General features: G+C 53.9%; 1 protein-coding gene across 1 annotated transcript; it reads right to left on the bottom strand.

Moving 5' to 3' along the window:
- Positions 1–757: 757 nt before the first annotated feature.
- Positions 758–23,577, bottom strand: AKAP1 (A-kinase anchoring protein 1). The gene is made up of 11 exons (XM_088535672.1): positions 23,468–23,577; positions 10,703–12,377; positions 8,744–8,877; positions 7,329–7,455; positions 6,612–6,739; positions 5,222–5,399; positions 4,859–5,009; positions 4,465–4,532; positions 3,030–3,103; positions 2,506–2,571; positions 758–2,411 (listed from the first exon to the last, which is right to left on the bottom strand). The coding sequence occupies exons 2-11, from the start codon at positions 12,351–12,353 to the stop codon at positions 2,349–2,351; spliced, it is 2,640 nt and encodes an 879-aa protein (XP_088391798.1). The 5' UTR covers positions 12,354–12,377; positions 23,468–23,577; the 3' UTR covers positions 758–2,348.
- Positions 23,578–25,773: the final 2,196 nt, after the last annotated feature.

Here is a 25,773-nt window from a genome sequence, read left to right as displayed (position 1 = left end):
ATAGGAATGGAGAGGAGCCGTCCTGAGGACGCGGTGCCCACACGGTCGCGAGGCTGCCCCGGAGCAGGCGCCGGCTCTGCCCCCGCTCTCACAGCAGAGCGGGGCGGCTGCAGCCTCAGCCCTGGCGCGGGGGCCGCGGCGATGCCGGGGGAGACGTCGCTAACGGAGGAGGCACCCGTGTTACGGAGCCGAGGAGGATGGGCAGCCTCCTCGCAGCTCCAGGGCAGCGTTTCCCACCCCGGACAAGGGTTTCCCTGCCCACGACGAGGGCACCGCGGGACCCCGGGAAGCGGCAGAGCTGCAGAGTCTCCCTACAGCTCGCGGCACTCGAGCACGACGCCGCGCGAGCGCAGGAACCTCCCTGCCAAGTTCCGACCCAGGAGACCATGCCCGGGGCTCCGACCTCCCGCAAGGAGAGGCCTTCCTGCCTTCAGGGGGCTCTGACACCAGGGCAGAGACTCCCAGGTTTCACCTTCCAGCACACAGGTGTGACAGCAAAGCAACTTCCCCAGGTTGCAGGGTCAAAACAGTCTCAACAGTCTTGAACAGCAGTGCTTAGACTACAGGTTTATGAAAGTTATTCATTTTGGGAATAAATCCAGTCTTCAGCTCTTCCACAAAACTTAAAGAAAGCCCAGGAGTTTCCAAACTTGGTCTTTCTGTATCAGGACCATCTCTCACCTGCTTATCCCCCTGTGCTCCCTTCCCAACCCTACATGACAGGAGGTCTGGAAATGAAGGCTCTTAGGCAGCACAGTTTGATTAAGACGGCTTAAAATTCGAGCTTTAATTGAAATGGAAAGAAACATTCCAAGAGGATATATGTCTTATAGATTGGAGTTACCAAATTTAGTTTTCATTGGACATTATTGCAAACATGAACATTAAATCATAAACGCCGAATAGGAGAGAACTCAAAAAAGGATTTAATCATACTATATCATAAGGGATCGGACCAAATGCTTTTGTAGGCAACTATCCAGATATGTGGCACACTGACACCTTAGCTCATAAGATGTAAAAACATCCCTGAATTCACCCAATTTGTTTTTTTTCCTGGGGACTACATCAACATTTTCCTGACAAGTGTCTTCTCTGCCAGCAACAAATCCCAGCTCAATACACAACTAAAATGATATACATTAGAGGGGCATGTGTTTAATAATATTGTCAGTTTAAATTACTTGAGCAAAAATTTAAATTCCTTATGACAGAAATCTAAAAAGGAGGAAAAAAAATTGAGAGAGAACACCACTGCAATATTAATGCCAAATTGTTACTTTTTTTTTTTTAAACATATCTGTACAGCAACATAGCAAAGAATGCAGTGATCACAATTCAAACCAGACAGCAATCTAAGGGAATGCTAATCCTGTATACAGCAGAGCAGAAACACTCCCACCTTCGGATGCTCCAGATATGTCAGCTACCCTAGCGCACTCCAAACCAGTTCTACCTACATAGGACATTTTGGTGTGAAAAAGTTTCTGTAAAGTTCCCTTTGTTTCCAGTGTTTTTCTTGTACAAAATATTACAATGATTTTTTTTATATATATTTACAGACTTGCACAGCTAGAAAAATACAAATTACAATTGGGCTTGGCAATCAGTTCTTTTCTTTAAATACATGATTTGGAACATAGATTTCAGAGCAATAATTGTAGTGGTAACATATCCTGCCCTTGAAGCATCTGCACAGAGCAGCTTTCTTCCTTAAGCAGCTCAAGCCTAGAGAACATGATTGCAGTGAGACACGTGCCACAGCAAGTGCAATGAATGCAATTCATCTACCCCGGCATCAGGAAGACCCCAGATGAACGCAGTTTGGGCAGGCTGGTGGCACAATACAGAGAAATTCATAAACTGAACATTAAACTCATTAACACCCATTGGTTTCACAGGCAGAGCCTGTTTAAAAAAGGACAGCCAATGTAGCTTTTAGGAAAAGCAGACATCGAGTTCATGGGGTATTATACATATTGAACAGACATGCAACCACAGTTAACATTTCAGGGGCATTTGCTCACGCTTTGAGCGAGCCCCAAGGTTTTAAGTTTTTTTTTTACATTTTTTTTTCTTTTTTTTTTGAGAAGAGGCCAGGGAGATTTTTTTTTTTGCTTTAAAGCTACAGTATCTCTCATTATGGCTTTTAACACCCCGCCTTTCACTGAGATGAGGTAAGTGTTTCTAGTGAAATGGTAACAGTTGAGCAAAACAAGTTTCAATGGACCGCAAAACTTTGTACACAGGTGTAAACAGTTCTTCCCAAAAGGGGTTGCCAAACCGAATTGTAACAGTGCAAAAAAGGGATTTTGTTAGAAAAAGTTGTCGAGGCATCTCGGACATTGCTAGTAGCTGTCAATCCACTGAGCGAATCCTCTTTCCACCAGAGCTCTGTTTATCGACACCACCTGGAGGGAAGCACACAGAGAGGTGAAGGAACCCGCAGGCAGACGCAGCACCAGGTTCTCACCGCGCAGCGCCTGCCCGTGTGGGCGCACTCACCTCGTCGCCCATCATGCTCCACAGCTGGATCAGCGGCAGCCCGGTGGCATTGTCATAGTTTGTGACCTGCAAAGGCAGGAGACGCCGCGTCAGGGGCGGCCGCCCGGCCCGAGGCACAGGGGGGCACCGCTCCCGGCCCGTCGGACGCTCCACACGGAGCTACGTGGCGCCCAGCACCCAGTGCCCACGCGGTGCTGCTCCGCGGCCACCGCACAGCGGGGACACCCCGCGGCGGGGACACCGCGCGCTAGCAACCCGCTCTGTGCCAGCGCCAGAGCCAGCGATGCCCCCTTCTCCCTCCTCCATCACCCGGCAAGAGGCATCCGGCCTTCCCTGCGTTCCTCAGGGACGCGCGCAGCCAGCAGGAAGTTATCTGCCTGTGGCCAGCACTGAGATTTTTCTTCAGATCCCTGCCCAGCAATTAGGCTTGAGGCCCTGGCTTTGCTTCCGATTTCAGCAGGAACGGGAGCAGATAACGAGCACAGGAAAAACCAGCAAGGCTTTTCCAGACAGCTCACACGTACCTGTGCCAGTAGTGCTGTCCCTCTGGTCATCTCACTAACAGCTGTGTCAGCTTCTGATGAAAAATGATCCTCATCTTTGAAACGAAAAGAATATGAGAAAACAAATGAGACATTCACAGGCTTTAAAGGCCAGATGGGGCTATTAAGCTAATCTTGTCTGACCTCCTACATAAGTTAGGCCCCAGAACCTCACCCACTCTTGCCGTAGGCACTTGTGGGAAGCAGTCTATCAGGCTGAACACAAGAATTCTGCTGTGCTGCTGAAGGGAAAGGACAAGGTGCTTTGCAAGCTGCTAGCGAAGTTAATGTGATCACAAGCGGCTGATGAATTAGGAGGCTTTAAAGACACAAGAGTATTTTTCTGCAGCACCTTTGAGCTTCCATTAATATTTTGATCCTTACTAAGCTAAGTTCAGCAGCGCCAGGACTTTGCTGACCCTGCTCAGAGAGCAATACTGTAAAGAGGATCTCAGGAGCATTTGTGGCACCGGCCGGCTGGCACCCCAGCCGTGCCAGCAGCTCCAAGGGCTGCCGGCTCCTCCGCGGCGCCTGCCGGGGCCGGCGCTGAGCCCCGCGCACCTCGCTGCAGGTAACGCTCTGCCCCGCCGGGAGAGCGGCGGCCTGCGCGGCCGGGACGGCACAGGACACCAAAGCGCTTCCCTTTGGAGGAAATTTGCTTATTTCCAGTCAAATAGCTCCTCTGAGCTTCACCCTGAGAACATCTCTGCAATTGTCTAAACTTCCGATGCCTCCCCAAATACTGAGGGAGGTCCGTTAGCACAAGCAGAACCCTGAACTCTGCTGGGAACAGCTTAAACTTCATCATCTGTCTACAGCTTTGGCAGGGGCTGCAGCAGTTGGAGCCCTGCCACCCCCACAAGTGCCAGTGATGAAACCTAGTTCCTGGAACTCACCCCTGTAGCACCAAAAGGCCAGTTTTTTTAGACACAAACATCTTAGGACCAAAAAAGCAGGAAGCCTTTCTAGGCAGTGACTGACAGTTTTCCAGAGCTTGGAGGGTATTTTTTTTAGAGCACAAAACTGCACACATCAGTCACTCCAGCAGGACCAGGCTGAAGTGGTGGTGCTGGTCTAGCAGATTACAGACTGTTTGCATCTGTTTATTTACAGATGCTCAACAACAGAAGGCAGCAAAATAGTTACAGCTACTTCAGTTATGTCCTGCCAGTTCTGCCAGCTTGCTGTTTAGCAGAACATAATTCATTTTCTCTTCCATGTAGGAGAAAGCCTGCACGTTTATCATCTTTGCCCTGGAGTCAATCTGGTTGTGCCATGCTAGCACAGAGGAATAAAGCACCTTTTTTTCTAATCCTTGCTCTAGTCACCCCAGAGGCTGCACTTGCAATAGCAGGGGAAGGTTAGGCAGAATCACTGCTTGTACACAGCTGGCAAGAGTGTCTCAAGAGCTCCATACCTGGAAGTGGCACCACGTTGTCTAGCAAGACTTCAGCTCCTTGGAAAGGTAGTGTTACAAAATCAGACCTTAAAGAGAAGAGAGTCAGCCTGAATAGAACAGCTTTAAAACTGGTTCTGTATTCTCCAGCATTGATTAATTGGTTGGCCTAAAAGGAATTAAATTTAAAATTGACAGCTGTCAAGAATCAGCCAAGCTTTCAACAGCCACAACAAATTTTGTGATTAGCACTGGGCTCTGAGTAATGCAATCCCTCAAGAAAAGCCATGCGAGAGCACCCCGCTGCTGGGGTGAACCGTTCCACCGTTTCCACTTCGGTGCTGAAAACCCCATGATTCCAATCACGCAGCTCAAGCTAGACAGGGCCTCAGGCCATGGAAGAGGAGCTGGAGACCTGATTTGTCTGAGCGTGTCGATTTTCACTCTGTCATATCCTCCGTAGTCCACGTATCTGATCTCCACTTCATCGCTCTCTTTGAAGTAGCCAACAACCTGCGCTCTCCACCATGCCCCATCCAGACCTGGAGCCGCACAGATAACGCCAACTGCAAAGCACAACAAGAAGGGTTCACTGTCAGGGGGCTGGTGGAGATCAGCACTTCGAGCACTAGCAGTGCTGCAAAATTGTTTATGGAGAATCAAAATCACATTCTCACACACCAGGAAACTTCCAAACTCTTACTCAGGGCAGCCAAGCTTTTGCAAGACCCTCCCAGAGGTCCCTCAGTGAGCAATCCATAAGCAGCTAATTACTTGCCTTTGACAGGTGTTGGGAGGGTTGGAATTCCAGGTTGAGTATAGCAGACATACATCTGCTGGTCCAGGCTCCGCAGGACATGGAAAGTGGGGTGCGTGTGCTGCTGTACAAACATGTGCCCTGCGTTGATTTGGTTGACCACGATCACTTCTACAGTGACTCCATCGGGGAGCAGCAGCTGCCGCCGGGAAGAGGAGGTTCCGTTAGTGTTTATTGCAGGCCCAGCCTCACTCACACGACACACACGCATCCACCTGGGTTCCACCAGCCACCCCAAGGCTTACAGCCCCCGCTGGGAAAACCCTGCCACTTGGTGCCTTGCTTCCAAAAGGCTCTTTTGAGCCACGACCAGAAAGCAGCTCAGTGCGACTCTATGACCTTCTAAAGGAAATCAGATGGGGAGAAGGGCCCATCTCGCACACAAACGGCCCATCAGCACAGAGCAAACTCATTACCCAAAGGATCCGTGAGCAATAGTGCAGGCCGGGTCACGCTGCACTATCAGCACAGCAGGACTTGCTGGGATTCCCTGCCCTCAGCATTTCCCACATCGAGGTAACCTTTGCAGGGACTGTTCAAATTAAGATTTTGTTGCAGAAGTCTCTTCTGAAGATAATTTTCCCTGGCCATCAGAGAGCAACCGTGTTGGGGAACTTCACAGAACTTAAGGCATTACTGAGCTCAGATTGTATCTAAGAGGCCTTCTGTTTCACAGCATAAACCCACTTTTCCAGAACAAAGCCTGATTTAACACCCATGGAGACAGTTACACGCACAGTTACTCCAACAGACTCTAGATGCACAATGCAAGTAAAGGAGTATTTCTAAATACGTGGAAAGAAAAAAAAAGTGTGTAAGAACTCTTCTGGGAAACACTGACATAGAAACCTCCTCTGAGTGAGATGAAGTATCTTAAAATAGTAAAACATTAAGACTAGTTCCAGGATTTCTGAACAATAATGGTAATGAAAACTGATCACAGGAACATTTGGATCACACATCAAGCGGCCCTTAAGCAAAGCAGGCAGCCAATCTGCTCGGCTGCAAACTGAAGCCTCATCTCCTCGGGCAGGCGCGTCTGCCTTCGGGCAAAACCCTATTAGGCCAGGTGTGCAACTACGGGACATTAAGCCCGGCCTGGCAGAGCGTTCTGCTGCAATCCCAGCTCAGGCAGAAAGGCAAAGGGAGTGGAGCAGCAGGTGGATAAGGACTGACCTGCAGTGGTTACACATCCGCTGGGCTACACAGACCCACATCAACCCAAAGAGTTGTTTTTGAGGGAATCGGCTCTCACTGGAAAAGGGCCACAAGGACACAGCACGCCGTGATGCCGCTCGCCACCGAGAGCCTTCCACCCCAACAGCAGCACAGCCAGCAAGCTGGGACTCACCCAGGAGGTCATAGGGAGAGGATGGAACAACAGCGAAGGGGGAGGTGGAGCATAGATGTTGGTGAGACTGAGCTCTTTGAACTTCTTACTAATCAGACTCAGCGCCTTGTCTACATGATGCTGGGATCCTGGAAAACAAACGAACAAAAACATCCCCAGAGTTGCATGGACACGTGCGCCCAGGACGCGCGCAGAGCCCGTGCCCACAGCCCCACAGCTGCCAGGAGCCTTCTGGGCTACACAGACAGCCCCAGAGCTTTACAGACCCACCAGGTAACCGCACGGCGGGACCCCGAGCGCACTTCAGGCTGACAGGCCCCAGCTCCAACAGCTGTAGCATCTCGTACCAATGCACTTAAACTGCACTGATTTTTTTTTTTAAGCCACATTTAGTCCATCAGCCTTCCCAGGCTGCATTAGGAGATGCTCAAGGAGGTTTCGTTTGATATATACACCATAGCCCCAACCTGATCCAGCCGAGCGCTGGTTAAAGTAAACCAAGGAAGTTAAAAATTCACTCTAACCTCCAGTACAGAGGGTTCACATGCCAGGACATAGGTGATTTGGCATCTGCCACTACTGTAACAGCACTGTCCTTGAGCAGAAAAGTTTTTAAAGCACTGGACTTGAAGCCACTTAACTTGTTTAAATTCCCTGCCCATCTCATTAAGGGCCCCCAAGCTTTGATACCAGACCATGAATACAGTGACATCTCACCTTCTATGTGGCAAATCTGGAAGTCCTGGGTATAAGGTAGCGTTGAGATATATATTTTGGCACCAGATGTTTGCTTCAAGAAGCTCACGTACCTTCCCTGCTTGCCAATCAAGCGGCCAACTAAGTGCTTTAGGAAAGAGAGAAGAAAGCAGCAGTCAGTAACAGCACTATTCCCACGTTCTTTTCCTGCAGTACATAGTGCAAGGCAGAGCACACATAAGGCAACGCTGGACCGGCGCAGAGTTCAGCTGGTCTGTGATAAATCAAGGTAAACAGAGGTCAGGAAGCACCACTTTTTTTGATCCATCCATCTTTGTATCTTACAGGACAGACTCAAACTGGGGGGAAAGTCCTCTTGCAGTGAGTACAGCCACCTCCTCTTTGAATCTGCCTCCTACCACTCTTTTTATTTATTTATTTTTAATGCTACACGTATCTTTAAAATATAAGGTCTTCTCATATTAAACACAAGTTAACAAGTTAGAGCAGGACCAAACAAATTCATAGGAGAGGAAACCAGGCTGTTGTGCCTGCTAAACTAGAGAGCCCTTGGACTACTCAGTGCGGGGCAGTACGGACACCTCTGCTTTCTCTTACACTTCACTGGCATCCACCACCACCTACTGTTATGGACCAAGTACCAGAGCAGAACGGCTGGGCCCAAGTCCAGCTGGTAGGGACAATCCTACCGGATTCAGGGTTAGCTACCTGGGGGAAACAGCGACAGCTGTGTTCACTAAGCAGCTAAACACACTCTGCTGCTGCAGAGCTGCTTGCTTAGGCCTGCGCTTCACTGTCCCAAAGCATTTGCTGCACGTCTTCACCAGGCACGGGGCATCCAAGTGCATCCTGCTGGGAGCTGGTGTCTTATGTCAACAGGAGTGCACAGGAGAGCGCTCCAGGAGCACGTTGTGCGTGGCAGTCGTGCGGCATTTTGCATGTATGAAACAGGGAAGAATGGATGAATATAGACAGGCCTAAAAATTGGTTCTCTCTCAATCCAAAAGGAAGGGAGCACACTACCAAGACAGAGCGCAGCAGCTTCACAGAACAGCTCAGATCTGCATTCAGCCTGTGAAACATAACCCCCCTATAGAGCAGAAAGAAGAATAAAAATCACCTGCTCTTAGTAACCGTGTAACCTCAGAGCCTCCTGAATGCTTCCCGAGCATCAGACTAAGACACGGGGGTAGAACATAAAGGGAAACAATGAGTTTAACACGCGCTGTGACCCTGGGCACAGCCCTTCCACACCCCCTGTTCACAGGTGTGCACAGGCTCATTTCTGCAGAGGTCTAATGAGATAAACGCTTAACTCTGCTGATCTGCTCGGGATGGCGCTGAGCCAGCAGCACACTGCAGCGGGCTGCTACGTGGGGCAGGGCAGGACGCGTGGCCCGACGGTGGCTCATTACCTTTGGAACCTCTATTTCCCAGATGGTGAGCTCGGACTTGCTGGATTCTCCTCCTGGCTTGGAGTTCTGGTGAGCCTCCGTCTTCCCCAGGGCACAGCCGCTGTCCACAGAATCCATACTATTTACATCCGAACCTACGAAACACAGGCACAGCGCTCAGACGACCCGCAGGGTCAACCCAGCTGCTGGACGCAAGGCTAAGAAAGCATCTCACTTCAGAAGGGCTGGCAGAGCTTTGCCTAGACATTCACACAGGACATGTCCACACCGCGGTCCAGTTGTGTGGTTCAGACGGAATGGAGCCTTGTCACACACCCTCCTCAAAACTCCCTTTGGTTCCCAGAGAAGGGCTTGAACAATGGGAAGAAGCCCAGATTCAGCAGGAGACAGGGCTCTCCACAGGGACGCAGGGAAGGACAAGCAACCTCTTCACCTGGTGCACTGACACGATACCTGCCTGGACTGGGGCTGCAGAGCAGTGCCGAGACCCCTAAGTGTCACATGTGCCCACTACTAGCAGAGGCCTGGACTGCCTCTTGCCCAAATTTATTACACACCTCGAGAAGCAATGGGCAAGAGCTGAGCTCTGCTTGGTTCTCAAACCAGCAGTCAGCGTCAGGAACATTCCTACCTGCAAAAGGGAAGAACTTAAACACTTTCCTTCTGAGATACAGTCTGTGCATCAGAAAGCTGATCCTTCCTCCAGATTAACAGGGAGCAGCACAAAGACCCTCACTTGCTCGTACGCATTCAGACCATCCAGTGCAAGCCCAGTGAGACAAAGAACCCAAGAGCTGCTTTATGTCTGCCACATCTCAACTGGGCACGAGCAAAGGCGCTTCCAAAGCCCAGTGACAGCAGAGCCATTTGCAACGACTTCCTGAGCAAGGAGGATGACAGGAACCTCCAGGCGCTGCGCGGCGCCCTTCCCAGCACAGGCACTCCCACAACTTTCTCCCTACCCTTCGGCTGTCCTCGTGCAGAGCGCTGGTCATCAGACAGGCTCCACCACACACTCCTACACCACACACACTCTCTCCAGTACACCAGCATCCACAGCAAGGCAAAACCCTTTTCTTTCTTTATATACTGTCACTAGTGAGACTGTTTCAAGGAGTTAATCCTAAACACTTCACAATCCCCATCCTCACATTTTACAAGCAGCAGCACCCCCACTACTTTGGAGCAATTACAAGAGACATCCTGTCATTAAGAGCTGTTGGCACCACGGGGTCCTACAAAGGATGTTAACATCCAAGGTCGCACGGGTCAGTACGCATTCAGACAGCTTCTGTTCTGCCAGGCACACACCATGCAGGATCTAGAAGGCAAAAGCAATGCAACAAGACAGATGGAGGAACTTCATGAACATTGTTCCCTGTTGAGATTTCTAGTCGTGCTCCTACCCTTCCAAGCAAAAAGCCTTCAGGGTTATTGGTCTGCAACCAACTGATTTTTATCACGATTCATCAGAGCACTTCTCTGATTCATGCAGTAGCATCTCAGAAACCTGCCCTACAGCCTCCCTTCAGCAGCAGCCCATAAACAGAGGAAAGAACCCAGTGCCTACCAGGGGCAGCCCGAACTGAAGCAGAAGTGATCTGCGTTAGCGGCTCTCAAACCAGCAAGGTGTTCAAAGCCTGACCTTCATCCCGACACGCTCCGTTTCACCACGGTACTCAAGCACATAGTTAACTTCAGACAAGCAGCGTTGTGCTGAGCGCAGCCAGGCTCAACACAGCCTGAAAATCACCTAGCTAGCACTGAACCCTCTAGAAATGGCAGTTCTGGCAGTGCTTGTCACTTACATTCACCTGAACAAGCAGGACAAGGATTCATATACTGGGAAAAGTTCGACAGAAAGAATTTATTCGATTATTGTGTTGTGAATCAGAGGTGTTACAGCACATAAAACCCTTGCTCACCGTGGTTTTGTAGAAGGCTTTTCTTATCCCTTACCTCCTGAATGATCTCCATCTGTCTCTGCCGTCCAGTTACTGTCGTGACGCAAGTCTGAGCTGTCTTCTTTCAACATCCCATTACTGTATGGCACTTTACTGTCTTCGGGTAGCTTCGGGGTAGGAGGTTTTTCGCTTGGTACTGAGCTATGCTCAGCAGATGTGTCTTGGGTTGCAGATGTGCTCAGTGAGTCCGAGTGCTGGCCTGATGTGCCAGACAACGTTGTGTTTTGCAATGGGTCCTCGATGCTTGTCCCATCTTCGGATGCACACGTGCTGCACCCAGAGTCCTCCATAACCATGTGAGACTCTCCCAGGGACCCTCCATGGGACGCAACAGGAGTGCGACCAGCTCCTGGAGACTCACTGTGCACACAGTTCTTTACCTGACGGTCTTTCGGGTCTCCCTGAACTGGGCTGGATAAACGGCCGTGTGTTAAACAGCTGGAATATGTCACACACGGATCACGTTCCCCTGGTTGTGGGGATGTAGGTACCGCTGGATCATCGGCAGCAGCAACGTGCTCATCCCCTGCCAGCGCCTGGGGGGGAGCAGCAGCACTTGCCCTTTCCAGGGGTGGCTCAGCGCGGCCTGCTGCGGCCTGGCAGATCCGACTGGACACGTCACTTACAGACCCAGACAGCACTTCCTCAGTTGCTGCCAAAATGACCTTGGAAATTATCTGTATTGCTACTTGCTCGATTTTCTCAACTTCTTTGTCTAAACTTACTCCTTCAATCCTCTCTCTTTCCAACTCATCTCCTTTTGGCTGTGTGTCCTCCTGACACACAGGCACACTACTGTCAATCGACTCAGACATTTCTTCTTCCCTGGACTGCTCTAAACAGGCAGACCTCATGCAACTGTCTGATAACGTCCCAACTATGGAATCCATGTGACTTGCTACAGCTTCAACTTCATTACTGTGAAAGGCTAGTGGGGTACTGGCTTCCTTTTCCAATCCCAAACGGAGGGCTGTCACAGAGCCAGTATCTGCTAGCACAGTTTCTGGCATCTGGTTTTCCTTAGGGGGCTTAAATGAAGACTCATTGGATTGCTCTGCACTGCCGACCTTCTCCACGATCCCCGAAGATTCTCGTGTCAGCGTCACTGATGCTGACGGCCGCTGACCTTCAGTTGCACCAGAGCTCGAATCCTGTTTGGGGCTGATCACAGCACTGCTGTGACACTGTGCACTCTTTGAGACCAGGGGGAGAGACACGCAAGCAGGGACGCTGCTTTCATCTTGAGAGTCTGTTCTTTCCAGTTTTTCACTGTCGTCCTCAAGGGCGCTGGGCTGGACAGCCGTTACTGCTGGGGCTGGAAGATCCTGCGAGAAATCTACCCTCTCGTGAGCCTGATGCAGAGGAGAGGGCGTCGTCGACCCTGCGGACAGCGCCGAGGCCGAGGGCTCATTCCCGGGGTGCTCCTCTTCCGAGGAGAGGGGCAGTCCTGGAGGAGCAGGCGCTTCTGCCGGGGGCGAGGAACCGTTCACAGGCGGTTCTACCCGCCGCTCTTCCGCGACGGCCACTGCTCGCCTGGCATGGTTGTTTCCGTGCTCCTTTTTACGGGAAAAGAACCACCACCAGCCAAGCAGCGCCAGCACTCCAGGTAAGGCGTACGGGAAGTAGGCACGGAAACGTAAAGCCATTTTACAGAGCGTCAGCAATTACACCTGCAAGGGGGAATGGAAAGAGAAAGTGTTAAAACAATGAAGTCAACAGAAAAAGCCAAAAGTCAAGCTATTTCTATTAGTGTGGACAAGCTTCTTTTCCAGACACTATTCAAATTTGCACCTCTACTCTGCCAGCAGTCCACAGACCCAGACCCTTACCAAGGAGTAGGGATACCCGGCACATCTCCCTGCTGCGCTTATCCGGGCAAACAGGAAAAATGACTCTCAGGAAGAGACACTTCTCCCTGTCTAGAGAACTAACCCCAGACAACGGGCATCATAAGACCAGCTGGATGTGACCACCACATCCCACCACAGCGGCCTGGCCCGGCAAGGGATAATTACACCTCCCTGCTGTGGAAAGACGCCAGTGGACACCACTACAGAAGGCTCTACAGGACTGGCTCCTAAGCACAAATGCCTGGGACACGTGTGAAACCTGACCCCGATGGTTAAGTGGCTGAGACAGAGGAACATGATTTGCAAGCTTTTATGTGGCTACCCGGACTGATTTGAAGTGGGAAGGCCTGCAGTTGAAGATAACTCCCAAGGAATTCAGGCTACCAAGCAGTGTGCCAAGGACTGGAGGAACATCCTGTGCTCACAGATGCAGCCATTGGATACAAACAAACCCACTGAAAGATGATTTCAGGGCCTTGTGAAGCACATAAAATGTCTGGCTCAAATGTCTTCTGAAACAGCCACTCAAAGACACCTAACAATAGGTTTCAAAGTCAGGACTGGAAGAGCAGCAATCATTTGGCAACTGAGCCAAGAAGTAAATGAGAGATGTGTACATTTCTAGGGCTAACAGAGACGCAGGGCAAGTACTTGAATCAAAAACCTGGAACCAAGAACCAGAGAGGACATGAACTCACTTCAGGAAGAAGCATCACTGTAAGGTGGGACACTCGTTAACTCCGAGGACTTGGATTTCCCTGTGCCTTTACAGGTCTGAGAGCGGCCCGCGAGATTTGCTTTGCGGAGCACTTGTCCACCCTCCCGCGGAGGTTCGCGTTCCTCCCTCAACGTCTGAGCATCCTCATGGGTTTCCCGTATCCCCTGCCCAAGCAACCTCCCTTCCACGGCCCAGCCAAGCTCGCTGCTCCAGACTGACTCCGAATACCCGGCCCCTTCTCAAACTCTCACCCTTGCAGTGGATTGCCTTTAAGCTGCACTGAACAGGTTAAGAACAAACGCACGCAAGGACGCCAAGTCTCCTGCACACCAACTTACGTGCTGCACCAAGTGTATTTATGCTTCAAAAAGATACCACTCAAAGTGAGAGGTGCCCAGGCCTCTCACTGGCAGTCAGCATGCAGGTGCCCTAGTGATAGGTGCTAGCAGTAAAGCCAGGCTTTCCTCGCCACGAGGAGACAAGTCCTTTTCACCTTGTTAAAGGATCCCCACAGCTCATTTTGTAGGCGCTTTCAGCAGGAATCGCCCCGCCAGCCCAGCTGAAGGAGAACCAAGGAGGGGAGAAATCAGAGCCAGGCTCCTTGCTTAGCGGTCGCTATTTTGGTTCCTGCAGTTTCGCAGCCCGTCGGAGGGAGCGCAGGCGAAGCAGCTCCTCGCGCCGGGCAGCGCGGCCGCAGGAGTGCACTATTCCTGGCCCAGCGCGCTGCACCAAGTGGCGAGATGACCTTGAAGCTTGCTTACACCAATCCAAATTACAGCCTCGATACCATCATGAACAGGACAGGCAGGAAGAGATAATTTAGTCAGGACTGTGTCGGCAAGAGACATCTCTCAAGATAGGGAGGTTGCTTGTTGCTTTGAGGCAGCTCCTGATAAATGGAGAATCTCTTGCCTTTGAATGGCCGGCTATGGCCGCAGCATCAAGAAGCTGTTAACATTCAGCAGCTGTTTGGGAACAAAGCACCAGGAATTGGTGGCGGCAGCCTGTCACACTGGGACTTGTTACACACCCTTCGGGAAAGGCACTGTGAATTTGGGAGAGCATCTGCCCAGCTGCACAGGGAATACCCGGAGAGAAGGCGGACCTGCCCGAACGCCTCAGCCGGGAGTGGGGCCCGCGGTGAAGACCAGGGCTGCAGCAGGGAGCAGAGGACGCGGCCCTGGAGCCTCCAGGCGCCAGCTCACCCAGCGCGGCTGCCTCTGCACCGAGCAGGATGCACACGCACGGCGCGGACACGCCAAGCGCAGCCTCGCTTAATTGCAGCTTCAGTCCTTTCTTAAGGAGGGCTCTGCGGGTTCCCGGCACCGAGGTGGCTCAGGAGCACGCTTCCATGGCTATAAATAGAGCGGGAAGCAACGCGGCAGCGCCGCGCGCCTTCGGCAAGGCCGGTCCCGGGATGAATCAATTCCAGTGCAGAGATGGGAACCTGGACCATGTAAGGGCTAAAGCATTTCCTGCTCCGAGCCTGGCCAGGCCACCTGCTCCCCCAGATCCCCACTGCTCCCCGAGGAAGGCCCCTGGGAAAGACCTGCACTAGCTTTCTTGGACTTCCCATTCCCACCCAGCAGTCTGGAATCGGGACTGAACAGCAACAGAATAAGGATACATTCACCTCTTTTTGTTTGAATTGTGACCAAGTGCCACTTTTTCTTTCTGTTGCAAAGTAACTGGTCTCTCAGCATCCCTGAGATGAGCATTAGTGCTTAGAAGAGATGGGAACTGTGCTACAACACCTAAAATACACCGATTTCTCTGCAGCAGGAGCTTTTGGATGAAGATCCTGTTATTTAGGAAGCTCCAAAGTCTGGTCCAATCCAAGCTTACTGCACGGCCGCTGTGACCACGCACTTCTGAAAGCTGCTGCTTTTGTTTAACGAGTGCACGGAGCCATCCCATCACTCCTGAGAAACTGGTGTCCAGTTGCGGTCCCCACTGCCCGGGCTCCTTGGAGCGAGGAGAGGCCGCGTGCCCGGCCGTCCTTAGCGAGGTCTGCACTGCAGCACAACGCCGAGCACAGGGCTCCTCACAGCCGCCTCGCTGCAGAGATTTACAGTTTACATCTTCACCGAGCAGGACTTAAAGCAAAACACAATGTGCCCGAAATGCCCACACTACTATGGCCTCAAAACGTCTGCCAACGGGTGACAAAAATAAGGATTGTTTTTAGCAGATAGCAAAGTCATGGAAATGGGAACCATCCACTAGAAAAGAGCATTATCTAATTCCTTTTTGAAGCATAATATTTCTCATACAAGAGAGGACAACCAACTCAGTCTGTCGGCTATGCTTAGTCTGCCTCAACTGGAAAAAACTCGTGTTATCAAAGCAAACAGCTCCCAAATACAGGGCCCATGAAAACTGGGGCCCTGAGGAGAGCTGATTACGTTTCAGCTGGGGGAGAAAAATCGCACGTGCCTCCCTCGAGCTCAAACGGAGCACCCAAATCACTGCAGCCTTCTCCCCATCCCGCAGCTTCCACGGAGCCGGCTCCGGCCTCGCCTCCCTGCCGAACAGCCGAGACGGAGACAAGCGGACGGCAGGAACGGAGGCGACAGAGCTCCCTGCTTCCTCCCGCATCGGATCCACAGCAGACACGATTTAAGAAATGCACACCATGGTACCTCTCCAGTGTCCCACGGATGAGATATCCATGTAGTCCTGCACAGGAAATTGCATTCTGCATTTATTGGACAGTCGCATCCGATTTCTTCTACAAAGCAAAGTCACTTCTAAACTGTCAGGTAACAGACTCACTAGGGGAAAATAAACTTCTGGTTAATGGCGACATCCGAATTCTTCCTCAAATGAAGTTTTAGCATTTAAAAAGAACAATTCTGCACAGTAACTTGGATTGATTTTTTTAAGCTTGGTAAACGGAAAGGATAAAAGCTGCTCGCTGCTACGACAAAAGGCGCGCACGGACGCCGCGCGGCACAAAGGCACTTTGTGAGCCCGTGCTGCTGCTCAGCTGCTGTCCACTTGAGTTCGGTGCAATTAATGCAGAGCCACCCCACAAGCTGTCTCACAGGCCAGCCACAAACTCAAATTAAAGCAGCTCACCAAGTCCATTCCCAGCAAGCTTCCTTGATTAAACAGACGGCCCTATTATTATCCCATTCCCCACTAAGTGGCACAACTGTACAAACAATAGTCCCACACAGTCCTAATGTGCAGGGAGACAGGAGCAGGATGCTCCGCAGAGGGACAGACCTATCCCCAAACTCCTTTGTCTGCTAGGCTTGGAGAATCAGTTCAAACGTGAAGATAATTTAAGATCAAGATCTCCACTCCTCTGTGATACTCAGATCACAGTGCACATCGTTGCTTTAGCTGACTGCTCCTTGTGGAACCAGTTCAACTTCATGTTCTTAATTTGTCTACTTTTAGCAAGAGCTGCATAGCCCTCTCGGTGACCGTGTTCGATGGGACCCGCACATCCCTCCTCCTGCCCGCTCGGAAAACAAGGCACGTGCTCCGCACGAGACGCCCGCAGACATGGCCCAGCTCCGGGTCGGCTGGGTGACACCTAGCACCAACAAACACTCCTTAAACAAACATGATGGCAAGAATTTGGTGGCGGCCCGACGTGAGCGTGCTGCCGCGGTGCTGTTTTGACGGCGTGCCTAGAAGATGGCCTGTCTTTAACCCACTCAGCTGGACAGTGCCACGAAGAGGCTGCGACAGGCAACACGGTCCCCGTTTGTGCTGCGGGAGCCCTCAAACCTGCACCTCCCAGGGCAGCCACGAGCAGCAGCCACCTCTGCCCACCACCAACCCCACACCTGGCTCGGGATCACTTAAACACGTGGGGGAAGAAAGCCTGGGATTTTCCTGCCAGCAGCAGAGCGGAAAATGGCAACTTGTCAAATCACATGGCCTCCAACAGCGCCAGACGGGACGGCGTCCTGCCCCGCAGCCTTGGCGCGCGGGAGGCAGGAGGCGGCACCGGGAAAGCGCAGCCGTTGCTCACGCTCCCGACTATTCCCTCGGCAGCGCCGGGAGCAGCGCGGAGCGCCGCAAGCTCCGCTCCCAGCACGCAGGCCCCCAGCTCTGCACCAAAAATAGAAGCGAGCGCCAGGCTCGTGCGCTGCCCGCGCTGCCGCCCGCCACTTCCACTTCCCACCGGCATTTCAGGAATCCCGACCGAGTGTCGCACCTTCCCTCACGGCCAGGCTGCGAGCTGCACCTCCGACACGAGCCATTCCCAACTTGCCAAGTAACCCCGCATGAGGCCAGGATGGGACTGAGGCAGCGAGCGGGGAGCAGGGGTCATCTCTCCAAAACCACGCTCTGACCCGACTCGCACAAAATTCCCAGTAAGGAAGGCGAGTGCAACGAGAGTGAAAATGCTTATTGGCCTACCTTAGAAAGGCTGAGGACAGAAAACTCACTGCACTTGTTTGCATTAGGGTCCCAGGGCAGTATTTTAAGGCGCCTTGTTTCCCCGGCCAGCACAAACAAGCCTCCAGCACACGCATCCTTATAAGGCCAGGAGCGCTCGCAGCGCGGGGCTCGCCGGCAGCCTCAGCGCTTGCTGGAAGGGCCGCGCGGCGACTCCGGCATCCCGTCCTGGCGACTCCCAGAGCCCTGGGCACACAGCGAGGGGGTCCGATCCACGGCAAAGCTGCGTCAGGGCTTTGAGACGAGAGACAGGGACAGCTCCTAAGGAACGCAGCCCCGGGAGCCCCGCGGCACCGGCAGATCCCAGCTCAAAGGCTCCCCTTCCACCAGGGCGCTCCGGGAAGCTGCCCGTGGAGGCCAGGGAACAGCCACGGCTGGATGTGGCAACTGGCTGCAGGGCCACAGAGCCAGTGAGCGGCTGCATTGGGAGCTCAGCTTCCACAGCAAGGCCGGGATGCCTCCTACAAACCCTACGGTTAGTGATACTGCACTCGGGAAATAAATACTATCTGGGTGAAAGAGAACTGGACAAGGCTGGCACAGGCAAACTAAATGGGACCACGTGGACTCTTAAAATTTTCCATGCTAAAAATAACCAGTAGCACATGCTCTGCCTTATAGGAGGCATAAGAATAGGCGCTGACAAAAACCTAAAGGACTAGGTCTTACAGGTAAGATTCGGAAAGAAGAAATTCCAGCAAAGAAACGCGCATGAGGACACCCCCCTGCACGTGTGCCAGAGGGGCTACCCAGGGGACGGTCACCACAGCCCGTTCAGAGGAGCCTCTCACCTCCCCCGGAGGGGAAAGGGCCACGCAGGGACTGCTGGGGTCTGCCAGCCCCTCTGGGAAACTGCCCCCCGGTCAGACCCAGCCGCACGTCGTCCCCTGCACGTCTGCTCCCGGACCATGGGGCTGCAGCCCCTCTCCTGGAGGCCACGCAGCATCCACGAACCCCGGTGTTCCCACCCTCCTTCTAGTGCATCCTGCGGTGCCACCGTCACGATGTCACCTGCAGGTGACCGCTCGAATAGCACGACGCTCAAAGACAGGGATGAGCCAGGCAGGCAAGATCTCCAACTGGAGAGGGCTCATTTTAAACAGGAGTGAACAGATACCTTCCTCTGTAGTTAACTAATTAAAGATCAGGGTTCTGTAGTAATTCCTGTTTCAAATACCAGTATCAAAAGACAAGAAGGGCAAGAGATACTCCCTAAGCTGCACCTCTGCTCACAGCTCACGAAGCAGTCTCCTCTGTGCATGAAAACAGTTAGTAAAACCACTCCATACCCTTAAAATATATAATAATTGCAGAGGGGTAAATTGTGACCAAATACCCCTCCTATTTGCAGAGGGGTAAATTGTAACTCAAAGCCAAAAGCTGGTTGTCGTAGGCACCAAACTAGGGCTCTGGAACAAGAAACACTACCGAGACCAGGCTGCCTCTTATCTCCAAGATAAGAACTCCTTTCAAAGCAGCAGTGTTCCTACAACAACTCCCTCCCTGCCCTTGCAGCAGAGGCTGCTCTGCCAACAGCCCAGCTTTACCGATACTGCACTCACAGTCGCTGCCCTCTGCGCCTTCTCCCACGGTGGCACCAAGGACAGGCCCAGCAGCGCTCCGGAGCTCCAGCGGTGCCACGGCCAAGGCAGGAGGGCTCTGCGCAGTCCGTATTGACACATTAAAACCAGAGGTTCTCAACAGAAGTGCAGGCCTCGTGCCCCCTTCCCAAAGCACCGCGGTGCCCACGCGCACGCGGGAGCCCTCGTCCCTGCGCCGCTGCACGGGCCAGGGCAAGACCTGCACCTCATCACTCCTGCTGTGCAAAAGCCACAGGTCACTCTGTGATTAATATGAACCCTCTCGGGTTATCAAGCTCCTTCCTGCACTTCATATCTTATTACCTTCCTGCTCCCATTGTTTCATTATTTATAGTTTCCTAAGCCAACGTCCCCATGACTCCTCTGTCACGGAGGAAGGCAGGATAGGTTTCTCGCTGCTTTGCCAGAAAGGTATCTCCAACACTGAAGCGAACTTCAGAAACAGCTTCTGGCCTGTTGCACCACTACCACCCTTATCTTTCTTTGCTGGTCCTCAAATTTGGTGGAGTTGTTTGCCAATTTGGGGTCTGCTCCAGGAACAGAACCAAATATTCTGCTTCTTCAGAGTAGCCAAGGAAGTTCAGCGAACTGGTTGGAGACCACGTGCCCTTCTCATTCTCATCCGACACAGCGATCCTGTCGGCGCGCGGTGCTTGTCGCGGCCGAGAGGCTTCAGCACCCGCTGCTGCTTCTCCTTCAACGCTCCCTAACCAATAGATCCGCACAAAATAACTCGCTCCTCACCCGCCAGGGACCTGCTGGGACTCGTCCTGCACGGCTGCTCCGGCCGTGCCCTGTCCCTTGCTGCAGCTCTCAAGTTACTACCCAGAGGTTCTGTGCATTTTCCACCCAATTTCCCGCAAAAAAATCTCCTTCCTCTCTGCCACTGTGCTAGGGACATAATATATTAAGTGTCTTGCATTAAAGACTAGAGAATTGGCCCTCTGCAACACAGACAAAGCAGGTTTTGATTCCTGTATTATCTGCCAACACATAACAAACGTTTCTCTAAAACTCAAATTTTATTCTCTTTCATTCTTTGTGTATTTTCACCCAGCTTGAAGAATAAGACAAATAACTTTCTATAATTCCAGAACCAATTCAGATCCAATACTTCTGCTTTGTGTTTCTTTCTGCACTGGTGAAACAAAAGCAGCTTTTGCTACTGCAGACATTGTCTGAACTTGTGTCCGCTAAGTGCAGCTTGTAAATGAAAATTTAAGCAAGCAACTAAATCAAATGCCTGGCATCTGCACTGGATCCACAAAATATGCATACACAACACCCAAAAGCAGAGACTAAACTAACCAAAGTCTTCTTCCACTGTACCCCACCCACAAGGCAAAAACAGAGATGTGAGTTTTCAAGGAGAAAGAAGAGTGAGGTTCACATCACAACACTGATACGGCTGTAACAGATAGTGAGAACAGAGGCAGTGTCGAGACCAAACAGGTACCCAGAGAACAGCATCGGGACCTGCCCGCTAGAAGCTTTCCTGTGCCCAGCGCCGAGACCTTGACCAACAGCTTCTCAAAACAAACGCTGCACTAGACTCAAACAGAGCAGCGAAGAGCAGCGCTGTTTAGCCGCAACCCCTGCGCCCAGGGCCTGCCTTGCTGGAAACAACCCGCAGAAGCGCAGCCGGGGAAGGCTGTGGAGCGCTGAAATAAGCACCTGTTCTAGGAAGGAAAAGCACAGGTCTCACCAGGAGACACCTGGAGTGAGCAAGGAGGAGATAACGTGTACACGTTAACACGCTCGCTACGAGGAGTTGCACAAGAGCCTGCAGCCCCAACCAGAGAGGCAGGCTCTGCTCCGCTCCGCGTTACGGCAGCACCTACAAACCCTGCCCGAATTCGCCAGGGGCTCTTCCCAGGGACGCAAGGGCTTTTCCCAGCTAGGACTGCAGGCTGCCTCCTCGCCTCGGCAGCCCTGTTTCAAAAGCCAAGTTAAAAGCCTTTCAAAAAGAAAGCTCTCAAAAAGCACTGATTAAGCGATCATCCCAGAGTCACATCAACTTGAAAGCACCACACAACAGAAATGGGAACAGAAAACGGGTCTTCCACCTACAGACAGGAGCCCTTCCTTTCCACCTGGCAGTACATAGCGCAACGCTCAGCTTGGAATATTTCAGGGAAACGGTGTGTGCATTTCTCTTCTGCCCCCCTGAACACCACAATACTCTTCTGAACACTGACTTTCGACAGGAAATGGACCACAAGCGCAAACTCACCACAAACAGCTCCGATTTAAGGAAGAGGAGATCTGCAGCATCACAGCAGTGAATTTTACAGAGATGCAAACTCCAATCCTTGTTCCGGAGACTCCAAATGGCCAGTTCACAGATTTACCCCTACATGCAAAGCTAAGGCCCCCAACACAAGAGACACGTGGAGCTCAGGAGCTTTTGCCAGGAACTGCTGCTATTTATACGCAGGGAGTCAAACCGCAGCTGAGGGCAAGTTTCTAGTCCCCATTGCCAGGTGGCAGCAGAGGTCAAAGGCAATTCCACCCAGCGCCTCCTCGGGCCCACCAGCAGCCTTCGGGCAGCGGAAGAATTATTTAAAACCACCTTTTTCTGCAATAACTCTGGCGTGGCTTCCACCTCGTGCACAAAACGCAGCTGCAGCAAAGTTGAAGGGAAATTGCACAGGGGGCAATTGTAAAGCAGAGCTGCTGAAAGCAGGCTGCAAAGCACTGAGTGTCGTATCTCCTTCTGGGATCCCTGGGAGAAACAAACACAACAGCCTTGATTTCCAGGAGATATTAGACACCTGCTGAATAAAACAGCTCCTCACAAGTATTGCAAACTGGCTGCCTGAAGTTACTAATCACTTCAGGACATTTAACCAAGCCATTTGTGTCGAGAGTTCCTCATGAGCACTATAGTTAGAAAGCACAATTTTAAGAAGGTTAATCATTAGATCTGAAACATTAAATAATTGAAAATAATTAATGTTTATTAATTACTTCTAGATGTTGCTAGGAGCACCTCAGGATACCAACCCTGATTTTATTACAGTCTCCATGGACACCAGAAATACTTTAATTTGCCTCATATCGGTTAAGTGCAGATGGAAGGTGAGAGCTCTAGGTGAGTGGGGTATGTTGCTTTTAAAGTATTAAGATCTCCAGACAAGCACAAGCAGTGCAAAAGCCACCTTTGTTTCCCACATCCCTAAAGCCAGCACAAGGGTCTGAGCCCATCAAGCCCCCTGCTCCTGGCTCCAAACAGCTCTGGCCACAACCTCAGCACCAAACTCCTGCCACAGGCAACTCCCGTGAGTATCTGTGGGATTGGGAATCCAGGCAGCACGGATGCAAACTACAGGTGCCCTCACCTGGTGCTGTGGGCACAGGGGGAATTCCTGTGCTCTAACTCCAGCCTTTGAGGAGTGTCTAGGCAGTTCAGCAAGGAGCAGAAGGAGAAACTTGGAGCATGAGTATCCCAAAGCACCTCCGAGAGCTTTAGGATGCAAGCTGGACCCTCGGCCAGGCTGGGGTGACTACAGAGCACACACCTACGGAAGCAGCTATGGGGACGTACACAGCCTGGGCTCCACGCGGCTCCCCAGAGCCTAATGATATCCTTGGACAGCGTCTTGCAGGGTTTGGTTCCAGGTCTGGCAGCGAGCAATCTGCGGCCACCGCACAGGTACCGCAGAACCCCGCGAGCCGCCCCGGCCTGCAGGAGCCCCGCGGAGCCAAACACTGCAAACAGAAGCTGTGCCACGGGCAGGCGAGCGCTACAGAAAGCGATGCCGCGAGAAGGGGATTCTAGCAAACTTAGAGCTTAACGTGGAGTTCTGCAGGTTTTCTTGTTGCTTTTAACTTGCTTAAAAGTTTTAATTTTGTTCAGTGCCTAGAGCACTGGGTGGGCACTTGCACACAAGCCAATTAACCAAGAATTAACTGTGCCATCAAGACACATATACCCAAACCTTGTGAACTGTTTTTTTTCCAGAAAGCACTGTACGCACATTAGGCTCACGAGGGGAAGGGCCCGGAGCTCGGCCCACCCTGCACAGGCAGCCCCACGCAGAGCGAGGCGGCTCCGCGCTGCGGCCGAGCGGGAGCCACGCGCCCCTCGCGAGTGGCCATGGGCGCCGCGTCCTCGGCTCGGTAGATCATTCACAGGCACAGAGCAAACAGGAGGAAAGTGAAGTTACCTTCTCCTGCTACCACCTTCCCCAGCAACCAGCCATTTCCTTTCACCTGAGACAAAGTCCACGGCGCTCCCGATAACAGGCGCAGGTGCGAGCGGCGGCCTCGGGAAGGCGGCGCGCGGCCCTGCAAAGGCACAAAGTCAGCGTTACCCGCGGCGGGACGCGGCTCGGGGGCTGCTCCCGTCGCTGCAGAGCAGCTGCCGGCGGAGGATGCTCCGCGGGGCGCCCCAGCAGGAACGCAGCCCACCGGGAAAGCCGCGCGCCGGGCGGGCTGGCCGGGGAGCGGAGCCCTTCTCCTTCTTTCCTTTCTCGGGGAAAGACAACGAGCGAAACGAGGAGGCCCCTCCGCGGCGGGGCAGCGCCGGGCCGGCCCGAGGCGCGGGGAGCGGCGGCAGCCGCGGCGGGCTGGCCCCGCAGCGAGGCCCCGCGCGGCGGCGCTGACCTTGGCGCGGCGCGCTCGGGGCGCGGGCCCGGCCGAGGCCCCGCGGCGCGCGCAGTCCCCGCCGCGTCGCGGCGCGCGGGGCGGCTGGCAGGCGGCGCGCGCGGCCGCGGTACTTACGGTGCGCGCGGGGCTCCCGTGCCGCCCTGCCCGGAGCCGCTGCCGCTGCCCCGTCCCGCCCGCGCGGCCCCGCCGTCCCCACGTGCCGCCCGCGCGGCCCGGCCCGACCCCGCCGCGGCGCCGCGCCCGACACGCCCCCGACACGCCCCTCTCGCGAGAGCCCCGCGCCGCCGCCACTGCGCACGCGCGCCCCGCCCGCGCCCCGCCCCGGGCCTGGCAACGGGCGGGAGCGCGGGCACTGCCGGCGTCACCCGCAACCGTCACCCGTAACAGCCACCCGCGACCGCCACCGCGACCGCCACCACCACCCGTAACCGCCACCCGCAACCGCCACAGCCACCCGCAACCGCCACCCGTAACTGTCACCACCACCCACAACCGCCACCCGCAACCGCCACCCGCAACCGTCACCCGCAACCGTCACGCGTAAGCGCCACCCGCAACTGTCACCCGTAACCGCCACCCGCAACAGCCACCCGCGACCGCCACCGCCACCCATAACCGCCACCCGCAACCGCCACAGCCACCCGCAACCACCACCCGTAACTGTCACCACCACCCGCAACCGCCACCCGCAACCACCACCCGCAACCGTCACCTGTAACCGTCACCCATAACCGCCGCCGCCACCCGCAGCAGCCACCCGCAACTGTCACCCGTAACCGCCACCGCCACCCGCAACCGTCACCCGCAACAGCCACCCGCAATCGTCACCGTCACCCGCAACTGTCACCGCCACCCGCAACCGCCACCTGCAACCACCAGTGTCACCCGCAACCGTCACCCACAACCGCCACCGTCACCCGCAACCACCACCCACGACCACCACCCACGACCGCCAGCATCACCCGCAACCGCCACCCATAACTGTCACCGTCGCCCACAACCGCCACCCCCAACCACCACCCACAACCGCCACCCGCAACCATCACCCCCACAACCACCACCGCGGCCCCTCAGCTGCCGCCTCAGCTGTCCCTGCTCCGCTGCTCGGCCCGTGCGGGGCCTGCAGCTTCTGAGGCGCCTCGGGGCGATGGCAGCAGCCGCCTGGCCCCAGAGGCGACGGCCCAGCCCGGCCCCGCGCTGTGGCCGGTGGCCACGGCCTTTGGGCGGCTCCTCGTGTGGCAGCTACGGCCACGCTGCTCATGCACGAAGGTGGCAGCGGGTCGCGCTGGGTGGTAGCGATGCGGCCCACGAGGAAACGTGTCCTGGTGCCAGCGCGGCAGCGGCTCCGGCAGTGCCCGGGCAGCACCTCTGCCCCCAAGGCTGAGCCAGGCCGGCAGGAAAGCCCTTGTGCAGCCGGGTGATGGCTGGGGGCAGCAGTGCTACGCTGGCTGCACTGAGGGATTTACTGGCACTTCCTCAGTAGGCACTTGCTAGATTGCCTTGTTCCAGAGCTTCTTGCATCAGGAAGATAAACAGGGTGTGTTTGTGCCGCAGGGAGCAGCATTCGGGAGGGCTGCGCGGTCGGAGGGCGCGTGGCGGTGGGGCTGGCGCTGCCGGGGTGGTGGGGCACGACGGGAGCGCGCAGGACGCGCCGGGCAGGTCGGGGCAAGGGCGGCTCCACAGGACTTGGCAGCTCCTGCTGCGGAGCGACATGGGAGAGGACGTCGGGAGCCACCGGAGCAGCCCGGGCCGCAGCGGTGCCCGGGAAAGGCCTGGGCTGACCCCGGGAAAGGCCTGGGCTGACCCTGGTGACGGCTGGTCGCCTGTTGACACAATCGCAGCACCCGGAGCACGAGGAGCTTGG

Source organism: Tinamus guttatus, unplaced genomic scaffold (assembly GCF_059628265.1).
Source record: "Tinamus guttatus ecotype Peru unplaced genomic scaffold, ASM5962826v1 Tinamus_guttatus_pri_ptg000043l, whole genome shotgun sequence".
Taxonomy (NCBI): Eukaryota; Metazoa; Chordata; class Aves; order Tinamiformes; family Tinamidae; genus Tinamus; species Tinamus guttatus.
Note: the sequence above shows the minus strand (reverse complement) of the source record. Positions and strands in the feature narration are given on the sequence as shown.